Source organism: Diprion similis, chromosome 7 (genome assembly GCF_021155765.1).
Source record: "Diprion similis isolate iyDipSimi1 chromosome 7, iyDipSimi1.1, whole genome shotgun sequence".
In the NCBI taxonomy this organism is placed as follows: Eukaryota; Metazoa; Arthropoda; class Insecta; order Hymenoptera; family Diprionidae; genus Diprion; species Diprion similis.
The window spans coordinates 3,572,657-3,595,820 of record NC_060111.1 but is presented as its reverse complement, the minus strand read 5'-3'; the positions used below and the strand labels follow the sequence as shown (position 1 = coordinate 3,595,820).

Genomic DNA, 23,164 nt, shown 5'->3' with positions numbered 1-23,164 from the left:
GGAACCGACTGTACAAAAGTCTGCAGAGTTCCTTTTTGAGGAGACACAAGTCAGCTCAGAGATTAACAGACCTTGGACACGGTTTCGGCCATGTGTTAATAAGTGAGGGCCAAACATTCTTCGCCCGTGAGATCGAACCGCAGCGTTTTAGTAAGACCATTACATATGTACGTGCACATTCGTTTGATCCAAAACTCGACACTGAAAGACATGTGGGCGTCACGTTACACCGAGTTGACAACTAGCTAGTGGAATGGAAAAGAATATTCGCATAAATGACTCTGGAAATTAGCCTCGAAATATTCTTAGATGTGAAACGATGTCACGGTCCAACTGCACCTTTGCGAATGACGAAAAGGGCGCCAAGATTTCGCTGATGAGAACTGAAACCCCGATTCCGACGCGCCTGAATTTTTTTAAGCTTCCAGTCACGCGATTACGATGCTCGTCGGACGTTTGACCTGTGTAATAATGTACACACGAGCATGTAACTACATATATGCTTATATATACACTCTGTGTTCACAGCCACTTACTCCGTCAGTGACAAAAAGTAAGTAGACTTCCAGGTCGTTTCTAGTTAACGCAAGTAGTTTCCTACCGGCTGCCTATTATACAGTCATGTGTTTTAAGTCACTGCCAGTAAGGAACATAAACCGTGTCACCGTCGGTCGTGACGAATTACGTTAAGGCGTGGGTATAATGTGTAATCCGTCGATCTCATGTATTACACGCGTGAAGAAAGTTGGGAATTCAAAGAAGATGCGGTAAAACGAGCCTCTCAATCAGGGTACGGCGACCCTTTTTACTGAGCAAACCTGAACTCCGAGTTTCAGGTTTATCGTTTCTTACTTCCTTCTTTTCTCTCTCCACTTTAACACCGTTCGTGAATTCCATTCCCAGACTGAATCATCATATCAAACGACCTAACGACAAGGCGAGCATATCTCGTTAGTATTGACAAACGGTGAAAAGTGGAGCATCGTCGTTGTGTGGAACAAGTTGCAGGTCCGTTTTACCGCTATACATGTTACAATCCACCCAACGAAACGTGTCAAAAATAATTCGGCACAGGTAGTCTTATAATACGTCGTACCGTTTTTATAGCCCCCTGGATTTGAGAAGCCATTCAATGTTATTATAGCGGAGCGATGTTATGCCGACGTAAAAAGTGCTCAACCAAAAAGTGAATTATAGGATGAATCGGATCTTGTACCCTTGGAAGTTACTGTGAAACTGCTCAGTCCCCAGAGGAGCGGTAACGAAGACGAAACAGTTTTCGGTGGCACACTTTTGAGTCCAAACCTAACGGCTGTCAAGTGCACGATGCTCGGTATTTCTTATGATGAAAAATGAGCATGACCACCATAGTTATCCGTTGCTCAAGGATGAATGTCCTTCGACCATGCGATTACATCCTTCTTTTTTTTCGTCATCCGGGCGATTGCAACTTGCAGGATAGAACAGCCTGCACAGTGGACTGCGGATGCGTACCTCTGTATATAGTCAGAGACTGTCCAAGGGCTTCGGGCGAGACCATCTAAGGAGCCGGAAGCTCATGGAGGCAAACAATGCCGACCCCATCGTTTGAGTCGCATGGGGATAGTCGTCTCGCTTGACACTTTACTCGCACATTCACCTTGCCTTGACTCTATGCTGGAAGTCAGGAGTCTCGATGGAGTCTCGAGTCAAGCACAGGATGCAGTATGAACATCTATGGGTTTTCACCCTCTGAGGGTGACCTTAGTCACAACGATCAGCCAGGACTCGATTTGCACGTAGACTTTTAATATTCGATAGCAAAAATCATGCTTTAACCGTCAGTGTCAGTTTCCGTAGTTCTTTCCTTTTCTTCATAGTTACGATCATCTGCAGGTGCTGGGATCATTCATATTGATCATTGCTCGTCAAAATCGCAGAAAGGGTTGAGTGATTGTAAATCATATCGTGATCGTCTGATGCTACAGATGGGAAACTTCACTGTTCATCCGCATACGAGAATATATGATTTCTATTTATCACACAAAAGAATTTCATTCATTCATTTATTTATTCATTAATGCGTGACCCCGCAAAGTTGAGTAATACGTTATACATACCAGGATTATATACATACACGTTCATGCAGATACAATAATTATACATCTAATCGCACGTAGGTTCCTAAGGCGTAATATCATGGCATTACGGGTCGTTGGCATTTACTTCAACATCTTGCAACGTAATATCAGTTTAAAAGTATGCAAGAAGTTTTTATTCTTTCAGACTATCAAACTATTTTTTGATAAAGGTTCATCAAAGTAGCAAAAGAAACAAACGACCAAACAAAAACTAATTCAGAAAAACGTTTTACTTGCTTGTAACAATAATTTTGTCAGCATCTTTAGAATGATCTTCCTATACTCGAAAGTAAAATACTGTTAGTAAGAGTTTTGGGCATGCATCTCAGATCCGAATTCGTCGAACACTTGCGTAGGTACACATCATAGGTTGATGTAGGTACTGGGTAATGGAATTAGCTTTCTCCCGTTGGACAAGCCTGCTTATATGCACAACCTACTACCATACATAACTCGTACTTAATTATTGTAGGTACGGTGGGAAGGTATGCCAGTTGCGTTGCAGAAGAGGTTTATCTCGTATCACGTATACATGATGATACAGGAACCGAGACACGTTATTCTGCCCGTATTTGGAGACAATCTAAAAAGACTAATCGACGACTGGTTGCATCATGGTTTGCTTCTTCGAATCTCAACTTTTTCATTTCATTGCTTTTAAAAAGGTGGCGATTGTTGGATGCGCACAGTATCCGTGCAGCTTCCGAACGACCTCCATTCGCGCCAATAATTACCATCTTTTTGAATGGTGCAGCTGAGGTGAAGGATAGACATCACTCAGTTTATTCTTTGCGTTAGCATCCGCGTTGATGTTTTACTACTTCCAAGGAAGAATCACCGTTGCCTGTCCCACTGATCGTTTGACAGTTGTTACTTATGACTTACGAATACACGTTTGAGTAACATTTGACTAGGCGAATTGATTAATTATCAAATTATGTTACATGTCACGAGGGTATGAATATGGATGTCTGCATTATGGTTGCAAGTTTAGGGAAACCTCGATTCGGGTTACAGGCACGTTTTCTTTTTTCTTCGGGATAGCTGCATAGAGATATTGGATTGATTTCCATACCTCCATGTTCACAATTCATGTCTTTCATTTCTTTCTCATTATTTCCATCTCAATTAGCACCGCCTTGTTTAAATACTTTCTTTTCTTGACCTACACATGCACATGCAGATCCTGATACACGTTGGCATATGAATTCACAAACGAAATTAAACGCCTCGCCCAAACTAACCGACTAACTAACACCGATTATTGCCTATACTGATCATGCAGGTACAACGATTTCTAATTAATAAGGAACGACGATATTCCGGTTGTGGTCTTAGAATTTTTATATTCGTTCTCAATTCTACTTCTCATCTCTTCAAAGAAAGGAGAAACGCACGTATGTTAAGTTAAGTTTAGTAAGGACAGCACCCCGTAGAAAGTCATAATAAAATCTAAATTTTATCAATTTAGATTTTTAGATGATTATAATTAATTATAATCGGATTAATTTAATTATTCATTTACTAACAATTATAAATAAATATCTTTTGACTCAAGTATTATTCCGCGCAAAATAGATCTGGCAACACCGCATCTTATAGCTGTACCTCGTTGTTATTGCCAATGTTTAGTTGAATTTCATTTATAAATTTACTGAATGAGTAATGAAACAACTCAATTTCGATTCAACTGGTGATTTGAAAACAAAAAAGTTATAAAATGAAAAAAAAGCTTTTTCATCCGACGGTCCCACAATTTCACGAGTCAGATATGTCATTAATTTTTAAATAATAATACCTGACTGATATTCTCCCGAATTTTCGATCATTTAGATTAAAATGTTTACAAAACTGCAAGTTGGAATACGATTTTTATAATTTTTGCGTAATCCACGAGAATTACTAGTAATTAATACAAATTACACTTTTTTTGCATTTGTAAAAAAATTGATCTAATTTTTAATAAATAATTACACAAAAACTGGACGTCAGATTTTTCTAAAAAAATTATTTTATACCTATTTATGGATTAATGAGATACCAAAAATTCAACTTGTCATCTTTACATTGCTCTGATCTTATAAAGTTTAAAAATCAATCCACCAATTTATCGAACGGACAAAACGTTTCAAATACAGACGATAGAATTTCAACCGATGAAATTCCGCATGTGGCCGACAAAAAGCAAAGAAGAGTTTGTAAAATCTGGTTAATTATATAGCATAGGTGTATTCGTACCTGTAATTAAATAAATAATTATCGAGGACGCGTGGCTCACCGCGTACAATAAGGATACAGGAGCATCATGTCCACCACTTGTTCGTTACCCCGTAACTATTTCAAGACTCGTGTTACATTCTCCTCGCTCCAGTTCGCCCCTTAACGAAGATCAGCCTAGCAGTAGCAGCAGCAATTAACCGAACCTGTCCGCGGTAACGAATCGAAGATAATAAGTTATTTGCAAGCGTAAAATAAAAAGTCGAGCAAGTAGTTTCTGCGTGTTTAGCTTGGTTCAATTTTTGTTTATTTATTTATTTTTTTCTTTCGATCTTCGACCGTGCATCGAGTCCCGAATCGCACATTCCGGAGGAAAAGCAGCGACCGGTTATTCCTCGAGACTTTAAAGACTCGCTGTTAAGCCGGCAGCCTCGAGAATTCAAGAGTGGATATTATTCGAGCCCAAGCAAAGCGATAGCCAAGCCCCGTTACTCCTCTACATAACAACCTCGGAAAACACGAATCGAACAACCTTTTCCCCGTTTTAATCCTCGGGTAGATGCAACCAATCGCAGGTACTATGGCAGTTCTACAGTTACGCAGATTTTTATTGTACATTTTGCTAGATATACTGCTTTTTTATTTTTTACAAATCGCAGGGATTTTTGAGGTTCTGATTTTACGGGTGAGTTTGAAATTCCGAATTTGAGCAACAATTTCCCCATTTTTTGCTCCCGGAACTTAAAGTAAAGAAATCAAACTCTGATGAAACATCAAAATTCTGAATGATCCAAGATTTTTAGTTCTCTGAATTTATGACTTCATGAAATTTCACTAGTTTGATCATTCTTTGTTTTGGATTTTTGATATTTTTACGTTCAGAATCCTGGTCACTCATCTTAATTTTTAGAATTTTACTCTCGGTTATTCCGAACATTCGAAACCCCGATGTTTCGTCAAAGTTTGATTTCTTTACTTCAAATTTCGCCACCAACTAAACGGGAACTAGGTACTTTGGAAATTTTCAAATTCGGAACTCCAACCCTAGCTCTGATTTTATGCCTCCACGTTCAAACATCTTTCACCTCATAATACTTCCTTCCAGTCCGATCTCGGTTCTGGGGCACGTAACAACTACGTAGTAGCTGTTTATAAACGGAATTGCCGGTAACTTCCTGCTTTGATTAGATCTAACGGACCTGCCTGCCTGCCTGCCTGCATAAAGACACGATGTTTACGGTCATTCGCTATCAGTCTGACCGACCTGCATAGTCTTTATATCAAGCATGATGGTACCTGTTCATTTTTCGCGTCATTTAGTTCTCACACAAGTCAATGTTCAATGAATAATTTCAATCCACCAATTTCGACCAGGCCTTTGTGAATAAAGTTCTTCGATGCTAGACATCAAGTTGTAAAAATTTTCATAGACGAAATGGGCCAAAATCGTAGGATGCGGTTAAAAAAAAGCGAGAAATTAATTAGTCGAAAGGTGTTTTACAACGTAATTATAACTAGCGAGGAGACTGCAGGAAGATAATATCGTCGAATAGCCGTGAGATCGTTGTTACTTTTCGTATCACACTGCACACGTGCTCATATATAGTCAGAACTTCTCGGCGTTATACGAACAGCGATTGGGCATGAATAGGTTGAGACTCTTGGAGTCTGTGGTAATTGTGAATCCCATCAGCAGCGGTTATTATTCTACGTAGATACACATATACATTATACATATACGTATATGGCACGCGGTATGACGATTCTGAATCGCAAGTGTAAAAAAGAAATTCTCGTTTGAAAAACAATGGCGTTACATAAAGGAAAACCGATTGTACTCCGGAGATGGGTGTAAAGAACTGTGCAGGTTGGACGAAAAGAAGAACTTTCGCGAGTGTATAACATGTATTATATACAGCATTGTCGCGATTGCGTCGCCAGTTTAGACAATCCCACGCTCTGCGAAGCAGCAGGTATCAACCACCTTATGCATAAACTTTGCCTTTCGATCTCTTTCGTCACGACGATCCAAACGGAACGAGAAGACCTTCTTCTGTTTATAATCATCTCGTCTTCAAATGCCACTCGATAGCCGAATTATCCATATTTATCTTCGTCACTCTCGGTTATAACCGTGTCGAATTCCATTTAACCATCAGTCGATGGCTGTTTTATTCAGTGTTTCACTCGCCAGGATATTTGGGCAATCAATCGTCATCGAAAAACGAATGAAAGCGATTTATCGGAAACGTAAAAATTATAGTTATCGACGAATCGTATAATTTTGGAAGGAGTTGTCGTCTCTTAAACCGATTTCCGAACTTTCGTTCAAAGAAGTTGACGACATTTGGAAATCTTGGTAGACATACGAATGAAGATGGATCAGGATCGAAGGGTCAACGTGTGCGTGGCAGATTGAATCATGCGCTGAATCCTGCACCTGCGAGTTTTAAGGATGAGTGGACATAGTCGAGGTCAAGGAACTGATAAGGTGGAAGCAAAGAGGCCGAGCTGCAGGCGAGCAGCCAACCGAGTGGAATATGTTGGAGGCTGGAGGCCGAAGGCGCGCCTGTAGAAAGTTTTCTGATCTCGGATTCCGACGTTGCGAGCTGCTGACGGTGTTGAACAAATACTCGATGCCTCGAGAGTCCTGCCTTCTGGGCGAGGCAGACGATATATGCGATCGGCAAATTGGCGAAGCGTGGATTAAAGCGTGACGAAGCCGTTTCAGAGAGACGTGATTTTCTACCATACGGTGAAAATGGCGAGAAATCGGTACTTGAAAATCGAAAAATCGGCAAAGATGAAGGAAGAGGTTAAATCGTTACGATCACCTCTGAAATTGCGCGTTTTCGCACCTTTCGTGACGAAATCGGTACTTGGAAATCGAAAAATCGACAAAGATGAAGGAAGAGGTTAAATCGTTACGGTCACCTCTGAAATTGCGCGTTTTCGCACCTTTCGTTATGAAATCGGTTCCGAAATGCGGACTGTCGATCGGTTTCCAACACGCCCGAGGCTGGCAATGAGCGTGGCACAACGTCTTGCCGATCGGTATCCTCGATTCTTTTTATAAAACTATGACACACGAACCGCGAATGAAAAAGAGAGAGCGGAATAAGGGAAGGAAAAAACGTGCAAGTGCCGCGTGATGTGGGCTGATTGTTAAAGCTAGCTTGCCGCTGTAACGTAACTGCGATACGATACAGACGAGAGAAGAGATAATCAAGCTCTAAATCGGGTACAGTAATTAAGAATTACGTGTTGTACCTCGCATGTAGTGTAACGTGTAGAGGTATGCGAATAATACACAAAGGTTGAAAAAAAGGAAATGACAGCTAAGCTCATTAAGCGGGTAGATACGTGTAGACAACGAGTGAAGAAATTTTCTCCCAAGTTCTTACGTATTACGTCGTATCTATATTGTTACGTTGCCTTTTAAATCCGTCTACAATCGCTTTGACGATCGTTCCAAATTGTTGACAATTAATCATTTTTACATAACGAATTGATCCAGCCACTCGCCGTATCGATCTCACTTTAATTCCTACCCGGTTTTTCGTTCTGTTGCAGAAATATGCTGATTAGAGAATCGGCGACCATCTGGTTCGCCATCCTCTTATCATCCTCACTGAACTTCCGGCCGTCCGATGCCCAGGTAAGATAATACATATATATATATATAAATAAATATTCGAAAATTTGTAAATCCCTCTCTTTTACACAGTTTATTTCACTATCCTATGAAATTACGATCAGCCGGCTGATCGCTACGATATTTTCTCAACTAACGGTCACGATTTACATTGAACCGAAAACTGTGCAGCAAAATCAATTCCGAACGGTTATAAAAGTAGAAAACTCGAGGTTCACTTCCTGCTTCCGTAACTGGTCGGTTTGAAATTGAGTACAAGTATGAGTTACTATCGTTACAGAGAGACGATTCACGGGGTGAATAATTTCGTCCGTTTCGACGTTGAAAAAAAAAAAAAAAAAAAAAAAGCTGATTTCAAAAGTGAAAACGTTCGGACGCGTAAGAAAACACCTGTATAAATTTTCCCGCGCGTTTGCTAAGGAGTAAGACCAACACAAGCTGTCGGAACATTGCGCAAGTCGGTGGTTTGAAACCGCGAGAAACGATCACTGACATTATAAGACACAGCTGCAGAGGTTTGCGCCTAGGTGATTACGCACACGCAAATTCCTGCACTTGGCGTTATTTATTTACAACCCATGCACCGGCGTATTTATTATCGAACGGACATTCTTTGGCCCCGATTGAATGTCGCTGATTACAAAGCGCAATTGGCCACAGTGACCGGCTCTCGTACCCCGTTAATAACTGTATAAGCTGTGTACCTACGCTGTGTATAAACTCGTAGGATTCACTTTGCTTTTGCTTCACATTTGAGCCGTAGGTTTGAATAACCGCTACGTAACGCGTCGCCGTTGTTGCAGACGCAAATAAAAACTCATAAGTCTCCAAACCGTACTCCAACTGTAAAACTGTTCACCTATTCACTTCTCTTTGCAGTATGAACGTCATCCTTGACCCCATTCGACAAATTCTAGGTGTCTCAATCGCCGAATCCCGATTCGTTTAATTTCTAGATTCAACAGTTTTCGCAATTTAAAAAGTTTCAATTCTTCTAAAAACAAAAAGACAAAATGTTAACAAAAAAATATTTATATACACATCATTTCATATTACGTATATATGCATGGTTGTCGGTTACCGATCGTTATATTTATTATACTCACGTTGGTTTCCTTTTTTCTTTTTTTCTTCTTTTTTTTTTACTTCTACTCACTATGAGACAAAGTATGAGGCGCTATTCTGCGACTGTTGTACCGGAGCCGTGAGCCCAGATATACAGAGTGAAAGTAAACCCGTCTGCAATACGTACCTATACTCTTATGACCGTTCGTTCGTTCCTTGTCCCTTTACTGCCGACCGGCTTGAACCGCGGTTGCATGCAGCGTGAATATTTGCCGCGATATAAGCGGTCCAGCGGTTGTGAGAGAATATCGAAATATTTCACAAGACGTGTGGACGTAATCGAATATATATATATATATCTTTGTAATAACTCTGTCGCGAAGAATGATTTGAGACAAAAAAAAAAGTTTCTCGAGTAATTATGGAATATTCGATGACATATGTGATTTTAATAATTTTATATTTTACGCGCAAATCGTAGGTACGTCACTGCAAATCCTTCGAACGAGTATAGATAAGAAAATTAGAAAATAATAATACCTTTGAAGCGCTTTCGCCAATGCGGATTAACATAGGCGTGCTGGTAATTACGCTGACTATGGGTTTCGGATTTCCCGATTCGATTCGTCCCTGCAAGCCGCATCGACCGCGTATCGTCGTAACATCATAACGTTTATGTTATATACTTTCGAAGCCCGCGATTATGGCAATTTGATCGTTTAACTTCGGCGCAAATAATAACTACGGTGAAAAACAAACGCTAAACATTCGGCACGTCTTTTCCTGGAGAAAATTCATTAGTCACAATAAAATCTCGCACGCGAGATCTTCAAGCGATTTCTCTCACCCTCTCTCGTTTTTTATCGACAACAATTTCCCCAATTTCTGGTATAAAAGTCGACAATTACTAAATTCCTCGTTTCTCATTTCAGGCTTCGGCGTCCAACATCTTCACCTGTCCAAACGGTGAGTATAAAAAAAATTAAAAACGGGAAAACTTTTGTAAATAAATATATTGTATAGAGTAGAGAAAAATGGGAAGGAAATTGCAGGAGGATAAAAAGATCAGATGATAAAAAGAGGAAGATGAGACGGGAAATATGGGGTAGAATGGGGATTTTGTTCGCCGGTCCAACCACGCCGCGAAGCATCTGCAGACGGCGCCAAAGTGGCGGTAGTACAAGGTCGCAAACCGGACAAGAGAATCCCTGAGGCGTTTGCAGGATCCCGACTCTTTTTCCTCCCGCAGGTTCCTCCGATCGACGATCCAAAGAAGGAGAACTCGTAAAAGTCGCGACGAAGCGTTTGCGAAGCGCTGAATTACGCGCGTAAAATACATATTATCCTGGCTTAGATGACCTTGGCATTGGCGTGAAGGGTGGTCCTTGAAGGATCGTCTTTAAGGATCCGGTGTATCGTTCACTGGGTTTTAAAGGGCCGATTAGAGCGATGAGAAAATCGAGATCTGGCAGAATTATTTATTCTCCCAATAATCTGCATGGGAAAATCCATGGTTCTTCCATTTTTTCATCAAGTTTCTAGTTACGTGCAAATTTATATATAGTCGTATTATAGATGTGTATATTCATGCAATAAAATGAAATGAAAATGAAACGAGGTATTAGACGAAAAAAAGAAGCCAAAAGCAGATTTTACGACTTTTGTAAATGGTCTTACTGCATTTCGGAGTGTGGATCGTTTTTTTGGCGAGAAATCTTCGGCCCAGTTTCAAATTTCAACCGTTTATTAATGGCGTGTTAAATGCAACCGCTAATTGTCATTATAACAGTTATTCAATTAGTTTTTCGCGATAAGTGAATCGCAATTACACGCATCGCGTCATTCGTTGCGCCTTGTATTATAGCTGTCGATTATTTATATAATACATATATTTATATGTATATAAGACATAAATGTGTAAAGTGGGACAGTCGCGCTGAATGCTTATGGGTTGTAAGTTATTCGGTAACGGGATCGAAGTGAAGCAACGCGGGTTTTATACCCAGGATTCCATCCCACGACACGCCCTCTTCTTCTTCTTCTTATTCTTCTTCTTCTTCTTCTTCTTCTTCGCCCTCCTTGCAGATTTCATACACATCGAGCTACTTATTTCTCGTTTATACTTGACGCACGTTCAGTTATCGCGGTTTATATACACGGTAATTAATCCTGAGTGCATCCGCGGCGCAGCTATTACACTTATAATATTAAACTGATTCGATTTTTTGCCACTTTAAATGACGATGCTTAAAGATTTTCATTTGGATTTCTAATTGGTACAATTACAAAACTACCGATTTTAATGTTATCCCAGTGTTTGAACGTTTTTGTTTTGTTTTTTTTTACGATTTTCAGATTAAAACATATACGTACATTCAATTGTTATAAATAAAAAGCTGCGAAGGATTATGTTTTTTCTCAGAATAATGTGAGAAAAAACAGAAAAGTGATTGATAGCAAATAATCTTTATTGTATACGTAAAACATATCCGATTTCTAAAAATGAAAAATAATGCATTTGGTATCATGAGAACGATTATTCCTAATTAAATTCCGGACCGTACCGAGTCTACTGATTAATTGGAATAATTTATTATGCTTTTAAAATCCGTCGGGTAATTTGTACAACCTTTTCCATAATTTTCGAAATCGCAAATGTTTTGTGTGAGTGCAAATGAAATCAACCGACAGTATAATACACGGAAATCAGAAACTCGCGTCGTCGGCAATCGATTCAAACTATTCATCAATGCATATATTATCCTCTTAGTAGGTATATAAACTATGCATCATAAAACGTGAATCATACGGTTTGATATTTTTAACCTTTGGGAACGTTGTATCCTGGTCGAGAACACGCATAGATATACATGTATACAATATTTAACATAAATGTAAATTGACATGCGAAAAAGAATTGCAAGAATCACTCTTGCGACGCCAAACTTCAAGGCTAACATAGACTCTAAAACTATGGAACGTAAAAGTGTATAAAAAAAAAATTACAACATTATTAAAAAGACTTCGAAATATTCGTACAATCTTCTCGGGACTGCAAAGAATTGCAATTTTACGACACAAGGACGCGATAGCATTTTTTTTTTTATTGACATCGTTTTCTTCTTTGCTTTCTCTCGATGGTTGTATTTTTGTTCTTTCTCAGATCATAGTTCGCGCTGCAATTTCGCAATCACGTCAATGTTATTCACAATCAGTCGTTTACGTCATCGCTGCAATTCGATCATCCGCATCATCAGTGTTTCGAGATGTTTAATGAGAGAAATTACTTGACTCATACTATAACTGCAGGGCTGCAAATAGTCGCAGCAAACTATGAAAACGCGACTGTTAAGAAAACCGAAAAAAGATGTTCCGCGGAAAGAAGATACTTTTAAAACCGGGAGGACGAGACTGCATTCCTCAGCGATGAACAAGCGCTCAGTTTGCGGAGGGTCCGAGTCGACGATCGCGCAGAATTTCGTCTCTTTTCGCATCGTCGAAAATACTCGGCGCTATTATTTTCAATCCGAGAATCGAAGAGCGAACGATTGACGAGAGAAAAGAAAGGAAAGAATAATAAACGCGTAACTCATTCTTTGCGGACGAATGAATATAATATACAGTTAACGATCATTTATTGTCATTATGACTGTGGCCAGTGACACGTAAGCGTGAAAATATACATACAAATCAACTCAAATCGCGAATCGATGCGTAACGTTATTCCTATAATCTAGTCGAAGGATTAACCACCAGAAGTGAAAGTTGTACCTACATCATCCGCTATTGCAACGGCACTTCAAGTTGCTTCCTCGACCTTTTCGACTAGTAATTGTGAAAATGGATGCTCAACTTCGCAACGGTTATGCATGCGATCCTAGAGAATAATTTTCACACGTCCCAGTCGTTCAATTATAGGCTCATCAAGACCGACGATGATAGATCGGCAATCGAGTTGAATAACTGGCAATTAATTTACAACTGATAAACAATCGGTTCATGGCTAATTGGAGGCTGTTTAATCCCGTCAACATTTCCCCTGGATCGGTCCTTTCCCAACGTTCCAGTCTCGGTACCGGTTGTCGTGTGGCAAATGCGGGCTGCTCATTTCCGGAGGACTGAGAAGGAATGGAACGACTCGATCGTGGCGCCACCATGGCTGTACCGTTAATCCAACTGCGTCACGCGATCGTTGCCGATTCCTGGATAAAAGGACCTTCGAAATTGACCGGGATAACCATCGGCATCGGCAGAGATTCGCATATTTTTTTTTTTTTTTCTTTATCAATAAACTGCTCAGGAATGTTTCCTTTCCGCAGCTTTGAACATCGCTTTTTCCGTACCGATCAAGATCGGTATTTCAAATCGACGCGCTCTGCGCTGGATGGACGCGTTTAAAAAACCCTTGGCATGAAATCTTCTCGCATACTTAATTGAGCGTAACAATTACGGCGTGGGCCAGGTTATAGGCATGGTTTAATAACGCCGGAGTACAGGTATAAGGTATGTGTCTCAATGGGACGCACAGCATACCTTCGTTGCCGGGATCCCTGACACGGATAATTTTCTCGGAAGCCTCCTGAACGTCTCTGATCTTCTTCGTTCCCTCCGTATACGTACGCGCGCAATCTGTCACCACATTTTCCCGGATGAAATACGAACAAGAAGCAAGTTTATACCTTTGACAAAAAGAATCGAGGTCGTCTGTCTGCTCGCAATATTATTTTAAATCCGATTTGGGGATGGAAATGATATTCTACTCGCTTCTGTTGATGCGAGGATGAGAGCGCCGTCTAGCGGCGAAATGGCGGAACTAACCGCGTCGTATTTAGCGATAAAAGTTCTTTTTCATCACGATTTTTACCCCGAATCAACGCGAAGCGACGAAACAGAGGTCTGAACGGATGCACAGGGTCTTACGTGTATCCATACTCGCGTGAATCGGTGAAAACTGCGAACCGTTTAACCTGTAAATCGGTGCCATATTGGGCGGCGTCGCATCGATCACAACATCGGTGATAAAGTATTGCAACGCCAAATTTGGACGGATAAAATATTTCATCGGAATTTACAGTTATCCACGTCCATCGCCGATTATATTTCAAGCCTATATTTGCCCTGTCACCAATCGCAACCGGTACGCGTACCAATACCGATAGAAAAAGCCTACGTGATCCTTGTGTTTAATTATTTCCTTGACCGTGATATCGTTAAAAGTCTCCTCAGCGTCACTTCGGGCCCGCGTAACGACTTCGCGTTGGAATTGTAGTCTATTGAATTTGTTCAGGGTGTGACTGAACCACACGCTATAATACCGCTCGTTATATATCCGCCAGGGACTTCTCGCTCACGATTTTCTCCGTCGCAGGGTCGTCCGGAGTTTTAAAAACAACCCTCCAGCCCTGCGTTTGGTCTTATAACGAGAGCTAAGAGTAGAGCTGTCTTTATACCTGAGCCTAAATCATTTGTACTTTCGTTTTCAGGATGGGAGCTGAGGGGTATTCACTGCTATAAATTCTTCAACATAAGGCATTCCTGGGAGAAATCTGCCGAGCTATGCAGGAGGTAAGAATTTACGGAAAAGCTTTTAGCCCCTGTCGCTATTAGCCCGCAACTCACACTAAGATAAATTTTCTACCTTTTTTTATTGAGCCTAAAGACCATCTTTGGCGGTGGCCCTCCTTTTTCTATCGGTCGCCCTGAGGCAGCAGGTTATAATCCATTCTCAGAATGACAAGGCACCTTCTCTTCCATTTTTTTTTTCTTCTATTTTTCTTCTTGTTCCCTACCTGAATAGATATTTTCGAAATCTGTATACACGCTTCTTATGACATTCCGGAAAGAAATAGAGTGACTGAATTTGTTTTCTGCACTTGGGTCAATTATTTGCGAATACATATTTTACGGTAAGGATGTACATTTCTGCATATAACCAGCAGCACGCTTCTCTTTCTCAATTCATTGCCGAGGAGGCAATCGCATGGCGGATGTAACGTAATCTTGACAATCGTGATTGCAGTATGTTGGAATTATATAGGTGAACATGTACTTGGACTATACGGTTCTTGCCAGTCAAGAATACGTTGACCTCGATAATGCCGATCGAGTCTCGTCAGCGTTTCTTTTATAATCGGCTCCATTGCGGTTAAAAAAGAAGGAATTCTATTCTGCCGTAAGATTGCGGGCTAAATTACGTTTTTCTATACATCTACGTAAATTTTTAGCAATTTCTACATACGATTTCGTTTAGTCGAAAGACGTGCGATCGAAATTTTCTGTATTAGCAATATTCAACGGTTTGCACATTTTTTTCAACCTCTTTTGATAATTCCGCAACGAAATTCAATACTACCTTTCATCGTGTGAGAATTCCATTCGTATAATCGTTGTAAACGCATGTTTGTACGAATTGTGTTAAGTAGATGTACGCATGTGACTCGAAAGAAACGAAACTCGTAGCGAAGACGAAGCAAGGAGGTCATTCCTCCCAGAAAACAGGCATACCGACGACGTCCAGGCGTCCATCTACAATCCCTTCTTTTCTGATATCTTCCACATGCCACACACACACGCACACACACACACACACGCGTGTAAACAAGTTACATGAGTAGTATGTATATATATTCATATATACATCACGTTTATTACAATCTGTACGAGTATCTAATATATGTATATGTATAAATGCGTGTCACAACTTAAAAAAAAAATTTTACCCCGTGATGCTCGGATAAAATACCAGAGTTTATATGTATATATGTATATATATATGTATTGCAAAAAAAAAGGGAGGTAAAAAAAAACGAATAGATAATGTCAAAAATCAGTATTCCACGGAATTTTTGGTTGTTTTGAACCTGATTTAGGACCGGTTTTTGGTTTATTTCTTTCTTCTTATCTTTCTCGTAAAACGTTAAAATTCTTGTTATACTAGAAAACCATGATCGTTCGACGATTCCGCATTCAAATTGTATTTTTTTTAAGTTCAAACGCAAAGTTACAGGTCTCGCAAAACTTGTCTCTAAATTAAAAAGAAAAAAAGAAAACTAACTCCTAAAAGAACAGTTTTTCCTTTTCCAAAACATGGTTACTTGTAAAAATTTACTTCTTCAGTCATTGTGAAGATTAAAAATTCTTCTCGACCGAATACCAATGCGTGAAATGCAGAATAATGATGTAGATTATTAATTGCACAAACTAGACGAGTGTTTGCCAAAATTTTTGTTAGGTTAAAAATTGAAGAACACAGTATTGGAAGATAACGAGATTAAAATTGAGATAGTAAATAAGAGGAAAGAATTTTTTCACTTCACCCTTTTATTAAACCAAGGCATAAGAACTACCGATATTGAACCGTTAGATATAATTTCCGATCTATAATAGAGTTGTGCTAGGCATGATCATGGTAACGCTTCATTTAACATCCAAGGCACAGAGTTCTTCACCACGTTGACTTTCGTGTCGGGAATAGTACAACACAGTACGTAACACGTACGAGGCTCGTTATAACGTGAAACAAAAAAAAAAAAAAACCACACAGGTGTATAAAAAAGGATCCATTATCCGTGCATCACGTGTTACATGCTCGCGATTTAAGTAATTTAGACATTAAATGCTGCAGGACTAATAGGAAAAACGTCTCGTAATGACGGAAGTAGTTTAAGCTTGCAGATACACACGCGATCGCGTTTTACCCTGATTGGAAGGGTAAACAAGGGATTAAAAAAGGAAAATAAAAATCGCCACTTCATCTGATCACTCGATATTCGCAGGTACGGCAGCGAGCTGATGGTCGTCGAATCCTACGCGGAGAACAACATGACCGCTGGTATGGTCGGTCGCAATTTGAACAACTTCTGGCTGGGTCTTGCCTCTCTTGACGACCTCAGAACCAACACCCTGGAATCGGCCGCTGGAATGCTCGTCTCTCAATATGCTGGTCCGTACAACGTTCTATCCATATTATATACTTATGTCTACTCGGGCAAGCCCACCCACTCGCAATTATCCTGCGATATAATCTAAGGGGGCGTTGCTTACACGGAACAGTCACGGGGGAGGCAATCAGACTTACAACATGTACCAGGGAGTATATAATGCCAGCCAGCAGACAGACATTTTTCAGCTTCGACTACTCCAATATCATTATTTTAAAGCTTTGACTGAAGCCCATAACCAGAAATTATTCTTCAAGTTATGAAGTTTTTTTTTGTTTTTTTTTTAAACAATTAACAATTTATCGTGAAAATCTATAGGATAAGGTTTCCAAACGATTGTTTCAAAGCACCAGGATTTTCTCACCCTTGTTCACATTTCGATCACATTCTCACTGGGCACATTTTTCAGAAAATCATACCTTGCAATCTGTGTTCAGGTTTCTGGGCTCTGAAACAGCCGAATCCGCAGTCCGGGGAATGCGTTGACGTTTCGATCTCCGACGAGCAGCAATCCTGGGCGTTGACAACGTGCGAGTCCTTGTTGCCATTTATGTGCCGAGCTCGAGCTTGTCCTGCAGGTAATTGAGCCAGAGAAAAGCAGTGCCACAGGATTCTATATTCAATTGTGTCACTCTGTGCACCATGAAACATAAAATTATTTCAGGGTCTTTCCACTGCTCGAATGGAAAGTGCATAAACTCAGCTTTCAAGTGCGACAAACAAGACGACTGCGGTGATATGTCCGACGAACTCGACTGCCCAGCAAATTGTCAGTTCTACATGGCCAGCAGCGGAGACGTCGTCGAGAGTCCGAATTACCCGCAGAAATACGCGCCGCTCAGTAACTGCAAATGGACTCTGGAAGGACCTCAGGGTCACAATATCCTTCTGCAGGTAAACAACCGGTTGTAGTAAACGATGTTTGATTTTTTCCGGTTCACGTTCGCCGGTTGAGAAGTTCTTGACGCTCGATTTATTTTCAGTTCCAAGAGTTTGAGACCGAGAAGAGTTTCGACATCGTTCAAATTTTAGTCGGTGGAAGAACCGAAGACAAGTCTGTAAACCTGGCAACCTTGTCTGGAAAGGAAGATCTAAGCAGCAAGTTGTTTGTATCGGCATCAAATTTTATGATCATTAAGTTCAGCACTGATGGATCCGTAGAGAGAAAAGGATTCCGAGCGTCGTGGAAAACCGAGCCCCAAACGTGCGGTGGCATTCTGAGGGCCACTCCTCAAGGTCAACAACTCACTTCACCGGGCTACCCCCAAAATTATCCTGGAGGATTAGAGTGTCTCTACATTATTCAGGCCCAGCCAGGAAGGATCATATCCTTGGAGGTACGTATTATACGCTGAAAATATGCTCGCAGTTGAAATTCCTGCATTTAATAACTCCTGTCGATTTCATACGTCTAATAAGATCGAGGACCTGGACTTGGAAATGAATCGGGATTACATGCTGATCAGAGATGGAGACTCGCCCAAGAGTCGATCAGTGGCTAGGCTGTCTGGTGACATTGATAACAACCCACGCGTAATTATGTCGACGGGAAATCAGCTTTACCTTTACTTCAAAACCAGTCTTGGAGACTCCAAACGTGGTTTCAATATCCGGTACACCCAGGGATGCAAAGCGACGATAGTAGCAAGGAATGGCACCGTCGAATCGCCGTCTTACGGTCTCAGCAATTATCCCAACAATCAGGAGTGCCTTTACAAAGTGAGGAACGTGGATGGTCGACCTCTATCGTTAAAGTTTGACAGCTTTGATATCCACAAGACAGACGTGGTCCAGGTAATATTTTAAAACCAAGATTTCGAGTTCCAGGATTCAGCATAGATGAATCACCTTCTTTTGTTTTATCTTGGACAGGTTTACGATGGGCCGAACACAAATGGCCTACGACTTCACTCGGGAAATGGTTTCACATCGAGTACCAGACCAAGGATCACACTGACCGCTGAAAGTGGAGAAATGCTGATTAGATTCGTTTCCGACGCTCTGCATAGCGGTCCCGGATGGCAGGCTACTTTCTCTGCAGGTTTGTGCCTTACGACATTTGAATTTTAAAGAATGCGGCAGGATAAATGCATTTTTCGACGCTCATATCACGTTCTGCATTCCAGACTGCCCGCCACTTCAACCAGGCGAAGGAGCACTGGCGTCGAATCGAGACACAGCCTTCGAAACTGTAGTGACATTCTCATGCCCATTGGGCCAGGAATTTGCAACTGGAAAGGCGAAAATTTCCACCGAATGTCTGCCTGGCGGCAATTGGTCTATAACATATATTCCAAAGTGTCAAGAGGTTTACTGCGGACCTGTTCCTCAGATCGACAATGGATTTTCCATCGGTTCGACTAACGTTACGTACAGAGGACTCGCAACTTACCAATGCTACGCTGGCTTCGCATTCCCAACCGGCAGGCCTGTGGAAAAGATTTCATGTCTGGCTGATGGTCGATGGGAGAACAAACCTTCTTGCTTGGGTGATTAATAATTTTCATTCCTCTGACAAATAAAATTGATTTTTTGTTACTTATGAGTAATTATCTGATTCTTTGACTTCCTCAGCTTCTCAATGCGCTCCACTGCCGGAAGCTCCTCATGCAAATATAACGATATTAAATGGAGGCGGTCGCAGTTATGGTACAATTGTGAGATTCGAATGCGAACCAGGTTATATTCGAACCGGTCATCCTGTAATCCTTTGCATGAGTAATGGTACCTGGTCTGATGATGTTCCAATATGTTCCCGTAAGTAACGATAATAGTTGTTCAATTTACTCTTCATCAAGTTGCCAATTTCCTCGTACATCAAGGTTCTCGATATTCGTTTACAGGTGCACAGTGCCCAATTCTACCCGTAATCAGCAATGGCTTCATTGTCGACATGTCGAAGGAATATTTCTTCACTGACGAAGCTCGGGTCCAGTGTAACAGAGGATACAAGCTGACCGGTAACAACATAATCGACTGTGGTCCGAACCAGAAGTTCAACAACGTTCCAGCTTGCGAAGGTGAGTAGCCCGCGGTCACAAGCAAAATTATGGAATTCATACATGACCATCTTACTTCTGATCAATTAGACATCAACGAGTGTGCTTCGAGTCAGTGCGATCTGGCCTCTACCGAGTGTGTAAATACTCCCGGAGCATTCAGCTGCAAGTGTAAGAGTGGTTTTGCGGCAACAATGGATTGCCGACCGGTTGGCGATCTGGGATTAATAAACGGCGGTATTCCTGACGATTCTATAACGGTTTCAAGCTCGGAGAACGGATACTCAAAGAACGTGAGACACTTTGCCTCAAGTCAATACCGCATTCCACACTTCTTGCCTCGACAACTAAACTCTATTCCCATTATTTTCAATACAGGGTGTCCGTTTGAACAACGGAGACGGTTGGTGCGGGAACAGCGTCGAGCCTGGAGCGAACTGGGTAATGATAGACATGAAGGCGCCGACGATAATTCGCGGCTTCCGGACTCAGAGCGTGGTCAGGACTGACGGTAACATCGCATTTACGTCCGCGGTAAGGATTCAGTACACCGATGATCTGACGGATACCTTCAAGGACTACACAAACCCGGACGGAACTGCCGTTGAGTTTAGAATTCTGGAGCCGACTTTATCGGTACTGAATTTGCCGGTTCCGATCGAGGCAAAGTACATCAGGTTCCGCGTACAAGGCTACGTAGGCGCTCCGTGTATGAAACTGGAAGTCATGGGCTGCACTCGGCTCGAATGCAGTGACATCAACGAGTGTGCAGTCGACAACGGTGGGTGCGATCAGAAGTGCATAAACACACCAGGCAGCTTCGCGTGCGGTTGTAACACCGGCTTCGAGTTGTACAAAACGAATGGAACCGCTGGTTTTTACATTGAAAAATTTGAGGACGGTTTGCGTGACGGTGATATTTACCAAAGGAATAAAACGTGCGTTCCTGTTATGTGCGCACCACTGCCTCCCCCAGAGAATGGAAAAATCTTGTCCACCAAGGTGAGATGATTGACAGTGATGAGGTGAAACACGACAATATCCTATACTAGTTGGCTCAAACTTTATTCTTTTTTACAGCCACAATACCACTTCGAAGATGTCATCAGATTCCAATGCAACTTTGGATATGTTCTGTCAGGTTCGACTGCAGTGGTTTGTACCTCGACTGGTTTGTGGAATGGTACTACGCCTGAATGCCAATGTAAGTGTTCAACGAGTTCTGCAACTATTGATCCTGGGTAATTTAATCCACTTAATCTCGACTTATCTTTTTCCTGCAACTCCACAGATGCGAAGTGTGTATCGCTGCCGGATGATAAGAACGAAGGTCTTACGGTGATTCGTTCAAACGAAGCGAGCGTGTTGGTACCGTTCAAGGAGAACGTTACTTTAACTTGCAGTAACAACGGTCGTTTGTTGAGAAATACGGCAACTTCCGGCTTTCGTCAATGCGTCTATGATCCCAAGCCAGGTTTACCAGACTACTGGCTTTCCGGTTTGCAGCCGGCATGTCCGCGAGTTGATTGTGGTAGACCTCAGCCGACACCTGGTGCCGAGTACGGAAAATACTTGGATACTAAATACCAATCGTCATTCTTCTTCGGGTGCCAAAACACATTCAAGCTAGCTGGTCAAACTAACAGAAACGACAACGTTGTACGTTGTCAAGCTAACGGTGTCTGGGATTTCGGCAACCTGCGTTGTGAGGGTCCAGTTTGCGAAGATCCTGGAAGACCTAGCGACGGTATACAGGTATCTCGCAGCTATGAGCAAGGTTCTGAAGTCCAATTTGGTTGCAACAGGCCAGGATATATCCTGATAAATCCACGACCTATAGCTTGCGTAAGAGAGCCAGAATGCAAGGTGGTAAAGCCTTTGGGTTTGGCATCTGGCCGCATACCTGACTCCGCGATAAATGCAACTTCAGAGCGGCCAAATTACGAGGCGAAGAACGTGAGGCTTAATTCGGTGACAGGATGGTGTGGGAAGGAGCAACCATTCACGTACGTCAGCGTTGATCTCGGTCAAATTTACAGAGTCAAGGCCATCCTTGTGAAGGGCGTCGTTACCAACGACATAGTCGGAAGGCCAACGGAAATTCGTTTCTTCTACAAGCAGGCGGAAAGCGAAAACTACGTCGTGTATTTCCCAAATTTCAATCTAACCATGCGCGATCCAGGAAATTATGGAGAACTGGCCATGATCACACTGCCAAAGTACGTTCAGGCGCGTTTTGTCATCCTCGGAATAGTCAGCTACATGGACAACGCATGTCTGAAGTTTGAACTGATGGGCTGTGAGGAACCGGTCGTTGAACCACTCCTGGGATACGACTATGGATATTCCCCGTGCGTCGATAACGAACCTCCAGTATTTCAGAATTGCCCTCAGCAGCCCATAATGGTCCAAAAGGGATCCGACGGTGGTTTGTTGCCGGTAAACTTCACGGAGCCAACGGCAGTTGACAACAGCGGCAGTATTGCTCGCCTTGAAGTGAAGCCACAGAATTTTAAAACACCAATTCAAGTTTTCAACGACATGGTAGTCAAATACGTAGCATTCGATTACGACGGCAACGTTGCAATCTGTGAAGTGAACATTACGGTACCTGGTAAGTGTAGAATTGGCTGTGATTCTGATAGTAGATGGGTGCAGAAATTCTCATCGGACGATTGATTATTTCAGATGTAACGCCACCCAAGCTGAGTTGTCCGCAGAGTTACGTGATTGAGCTCGTCGAGAGGCAAGAAAGTTACACTGTAAACTTCAACGAAACTCGTAGGCGCATAAATTCTTCGGACGCTTCTGGTCCAGTGAAAATAACTTTTGTGCCGGATCGTGCCATCATACCAATTGGCGGTTTTGAGAATGTCACTGTCTTAGCTACCGACTCTTCTGGTAATAGAGCTTCGTGCCATTTCCAAGTTTCGGTACAGGCTACACCATGCGTTGATTGGGAATTGAAACCACCGGCCAATGGTGCACTTAACTGTCTACCCGGCGACAAAGGACTCCAATGCATCGCCACCTGCAAACAAGGTTTCAGGTTTACTGACGGGGAACCCGCGAAGACTTACAGCTGCGATGCGAAAACTCACTGGTCACCTTCTTCCCTCGTTCCCGATTGCGTCTCAGAAAGTGAGTTAACAAATGATTCTTTATTTT

General features: G+C 41.7%; 1 protein-coding gene across 2 annotated transcripts in view; it reads left to right on the top strand.

Annotated features, from left to right (window-relative positions):
• Positions 1 to 23,164, top strand: part of LOC124408311 (sushi, von Willebrand factor type A, EGF and pentraxin domain-containing protein 1) — a 34,579-nt gene that overhangs the window by 2,138 nt on the left and 9,277 nt on the right. For both annotated transcript variants that reach the window (XM_046885168.1, XM_046885167.1), the window contains exons 2-18: positions 7,911 to 7,995; positions 9,990 to 10,023; positions 14,541 to 14,622; positions 16,833 to 16,999; positions 17,435 to 17,575; positions 17,662 to 17,891; positions 17,981 to 18,334; positions 18,417 to 18,791; positions 18,870 to 19,038; positions 19,124 to 19,486; positions 19,572 to 19,754; positions 19,841 to 20,017; positions 20,087 to 20,289; positions 20,375 to 20,998; positions 21,077 to 21,200; positions 21,288 to 22,610; positions 22,685 to 23,137. In XM_046885168.1, the coding sequence (XP_046741124.1) occupies positions 7,915 to 7,995; positions 9,990 to 10,023; positions 14,541 to 14,622; positions 16,833 to 16,999; positions 17,435 to 17,575; positions 17,662 to 17,891; positions 17,981 to 18,334; positions 18,417 to 18,791; positions 18,870 to 19,038; positions 19,124 to 19,486; positions 19,572 to 19,754; positions 19,841 to 20,017; positions 20,087 to 20,289; positions 20,375 to 20,998; positions 21,077 to 21,200; positions 21,288 to 22,610; positions 22,685 to 23,137 (5,083 nt within the window). In that variant the 5' untranslated portion in view covers positions 7,911 to 7,914. The remainder of the gene's footprint in view (positions 1 to 7,910; positions 7,996 to 9,989; positions 10,024 to 14,540; positions 14,623 to 16,832; positions 17,000 to 17,434; positions 17,576 to 17,661; positions 17,892 to 17,980; positions 18,335 to 18,416; positions 18,792 to 18,869; positions 19,039 to 19,123; positions 19,487 to 19,571; positions 19,755 to 19,840; positions 20,018 to 20,086; positions 20,290 to 20,374; positions 20,999 to 21,076; positions 21,201 to 21,287; positions 22,611 to 22,684; positions 23,138 to 23,164) is intronic.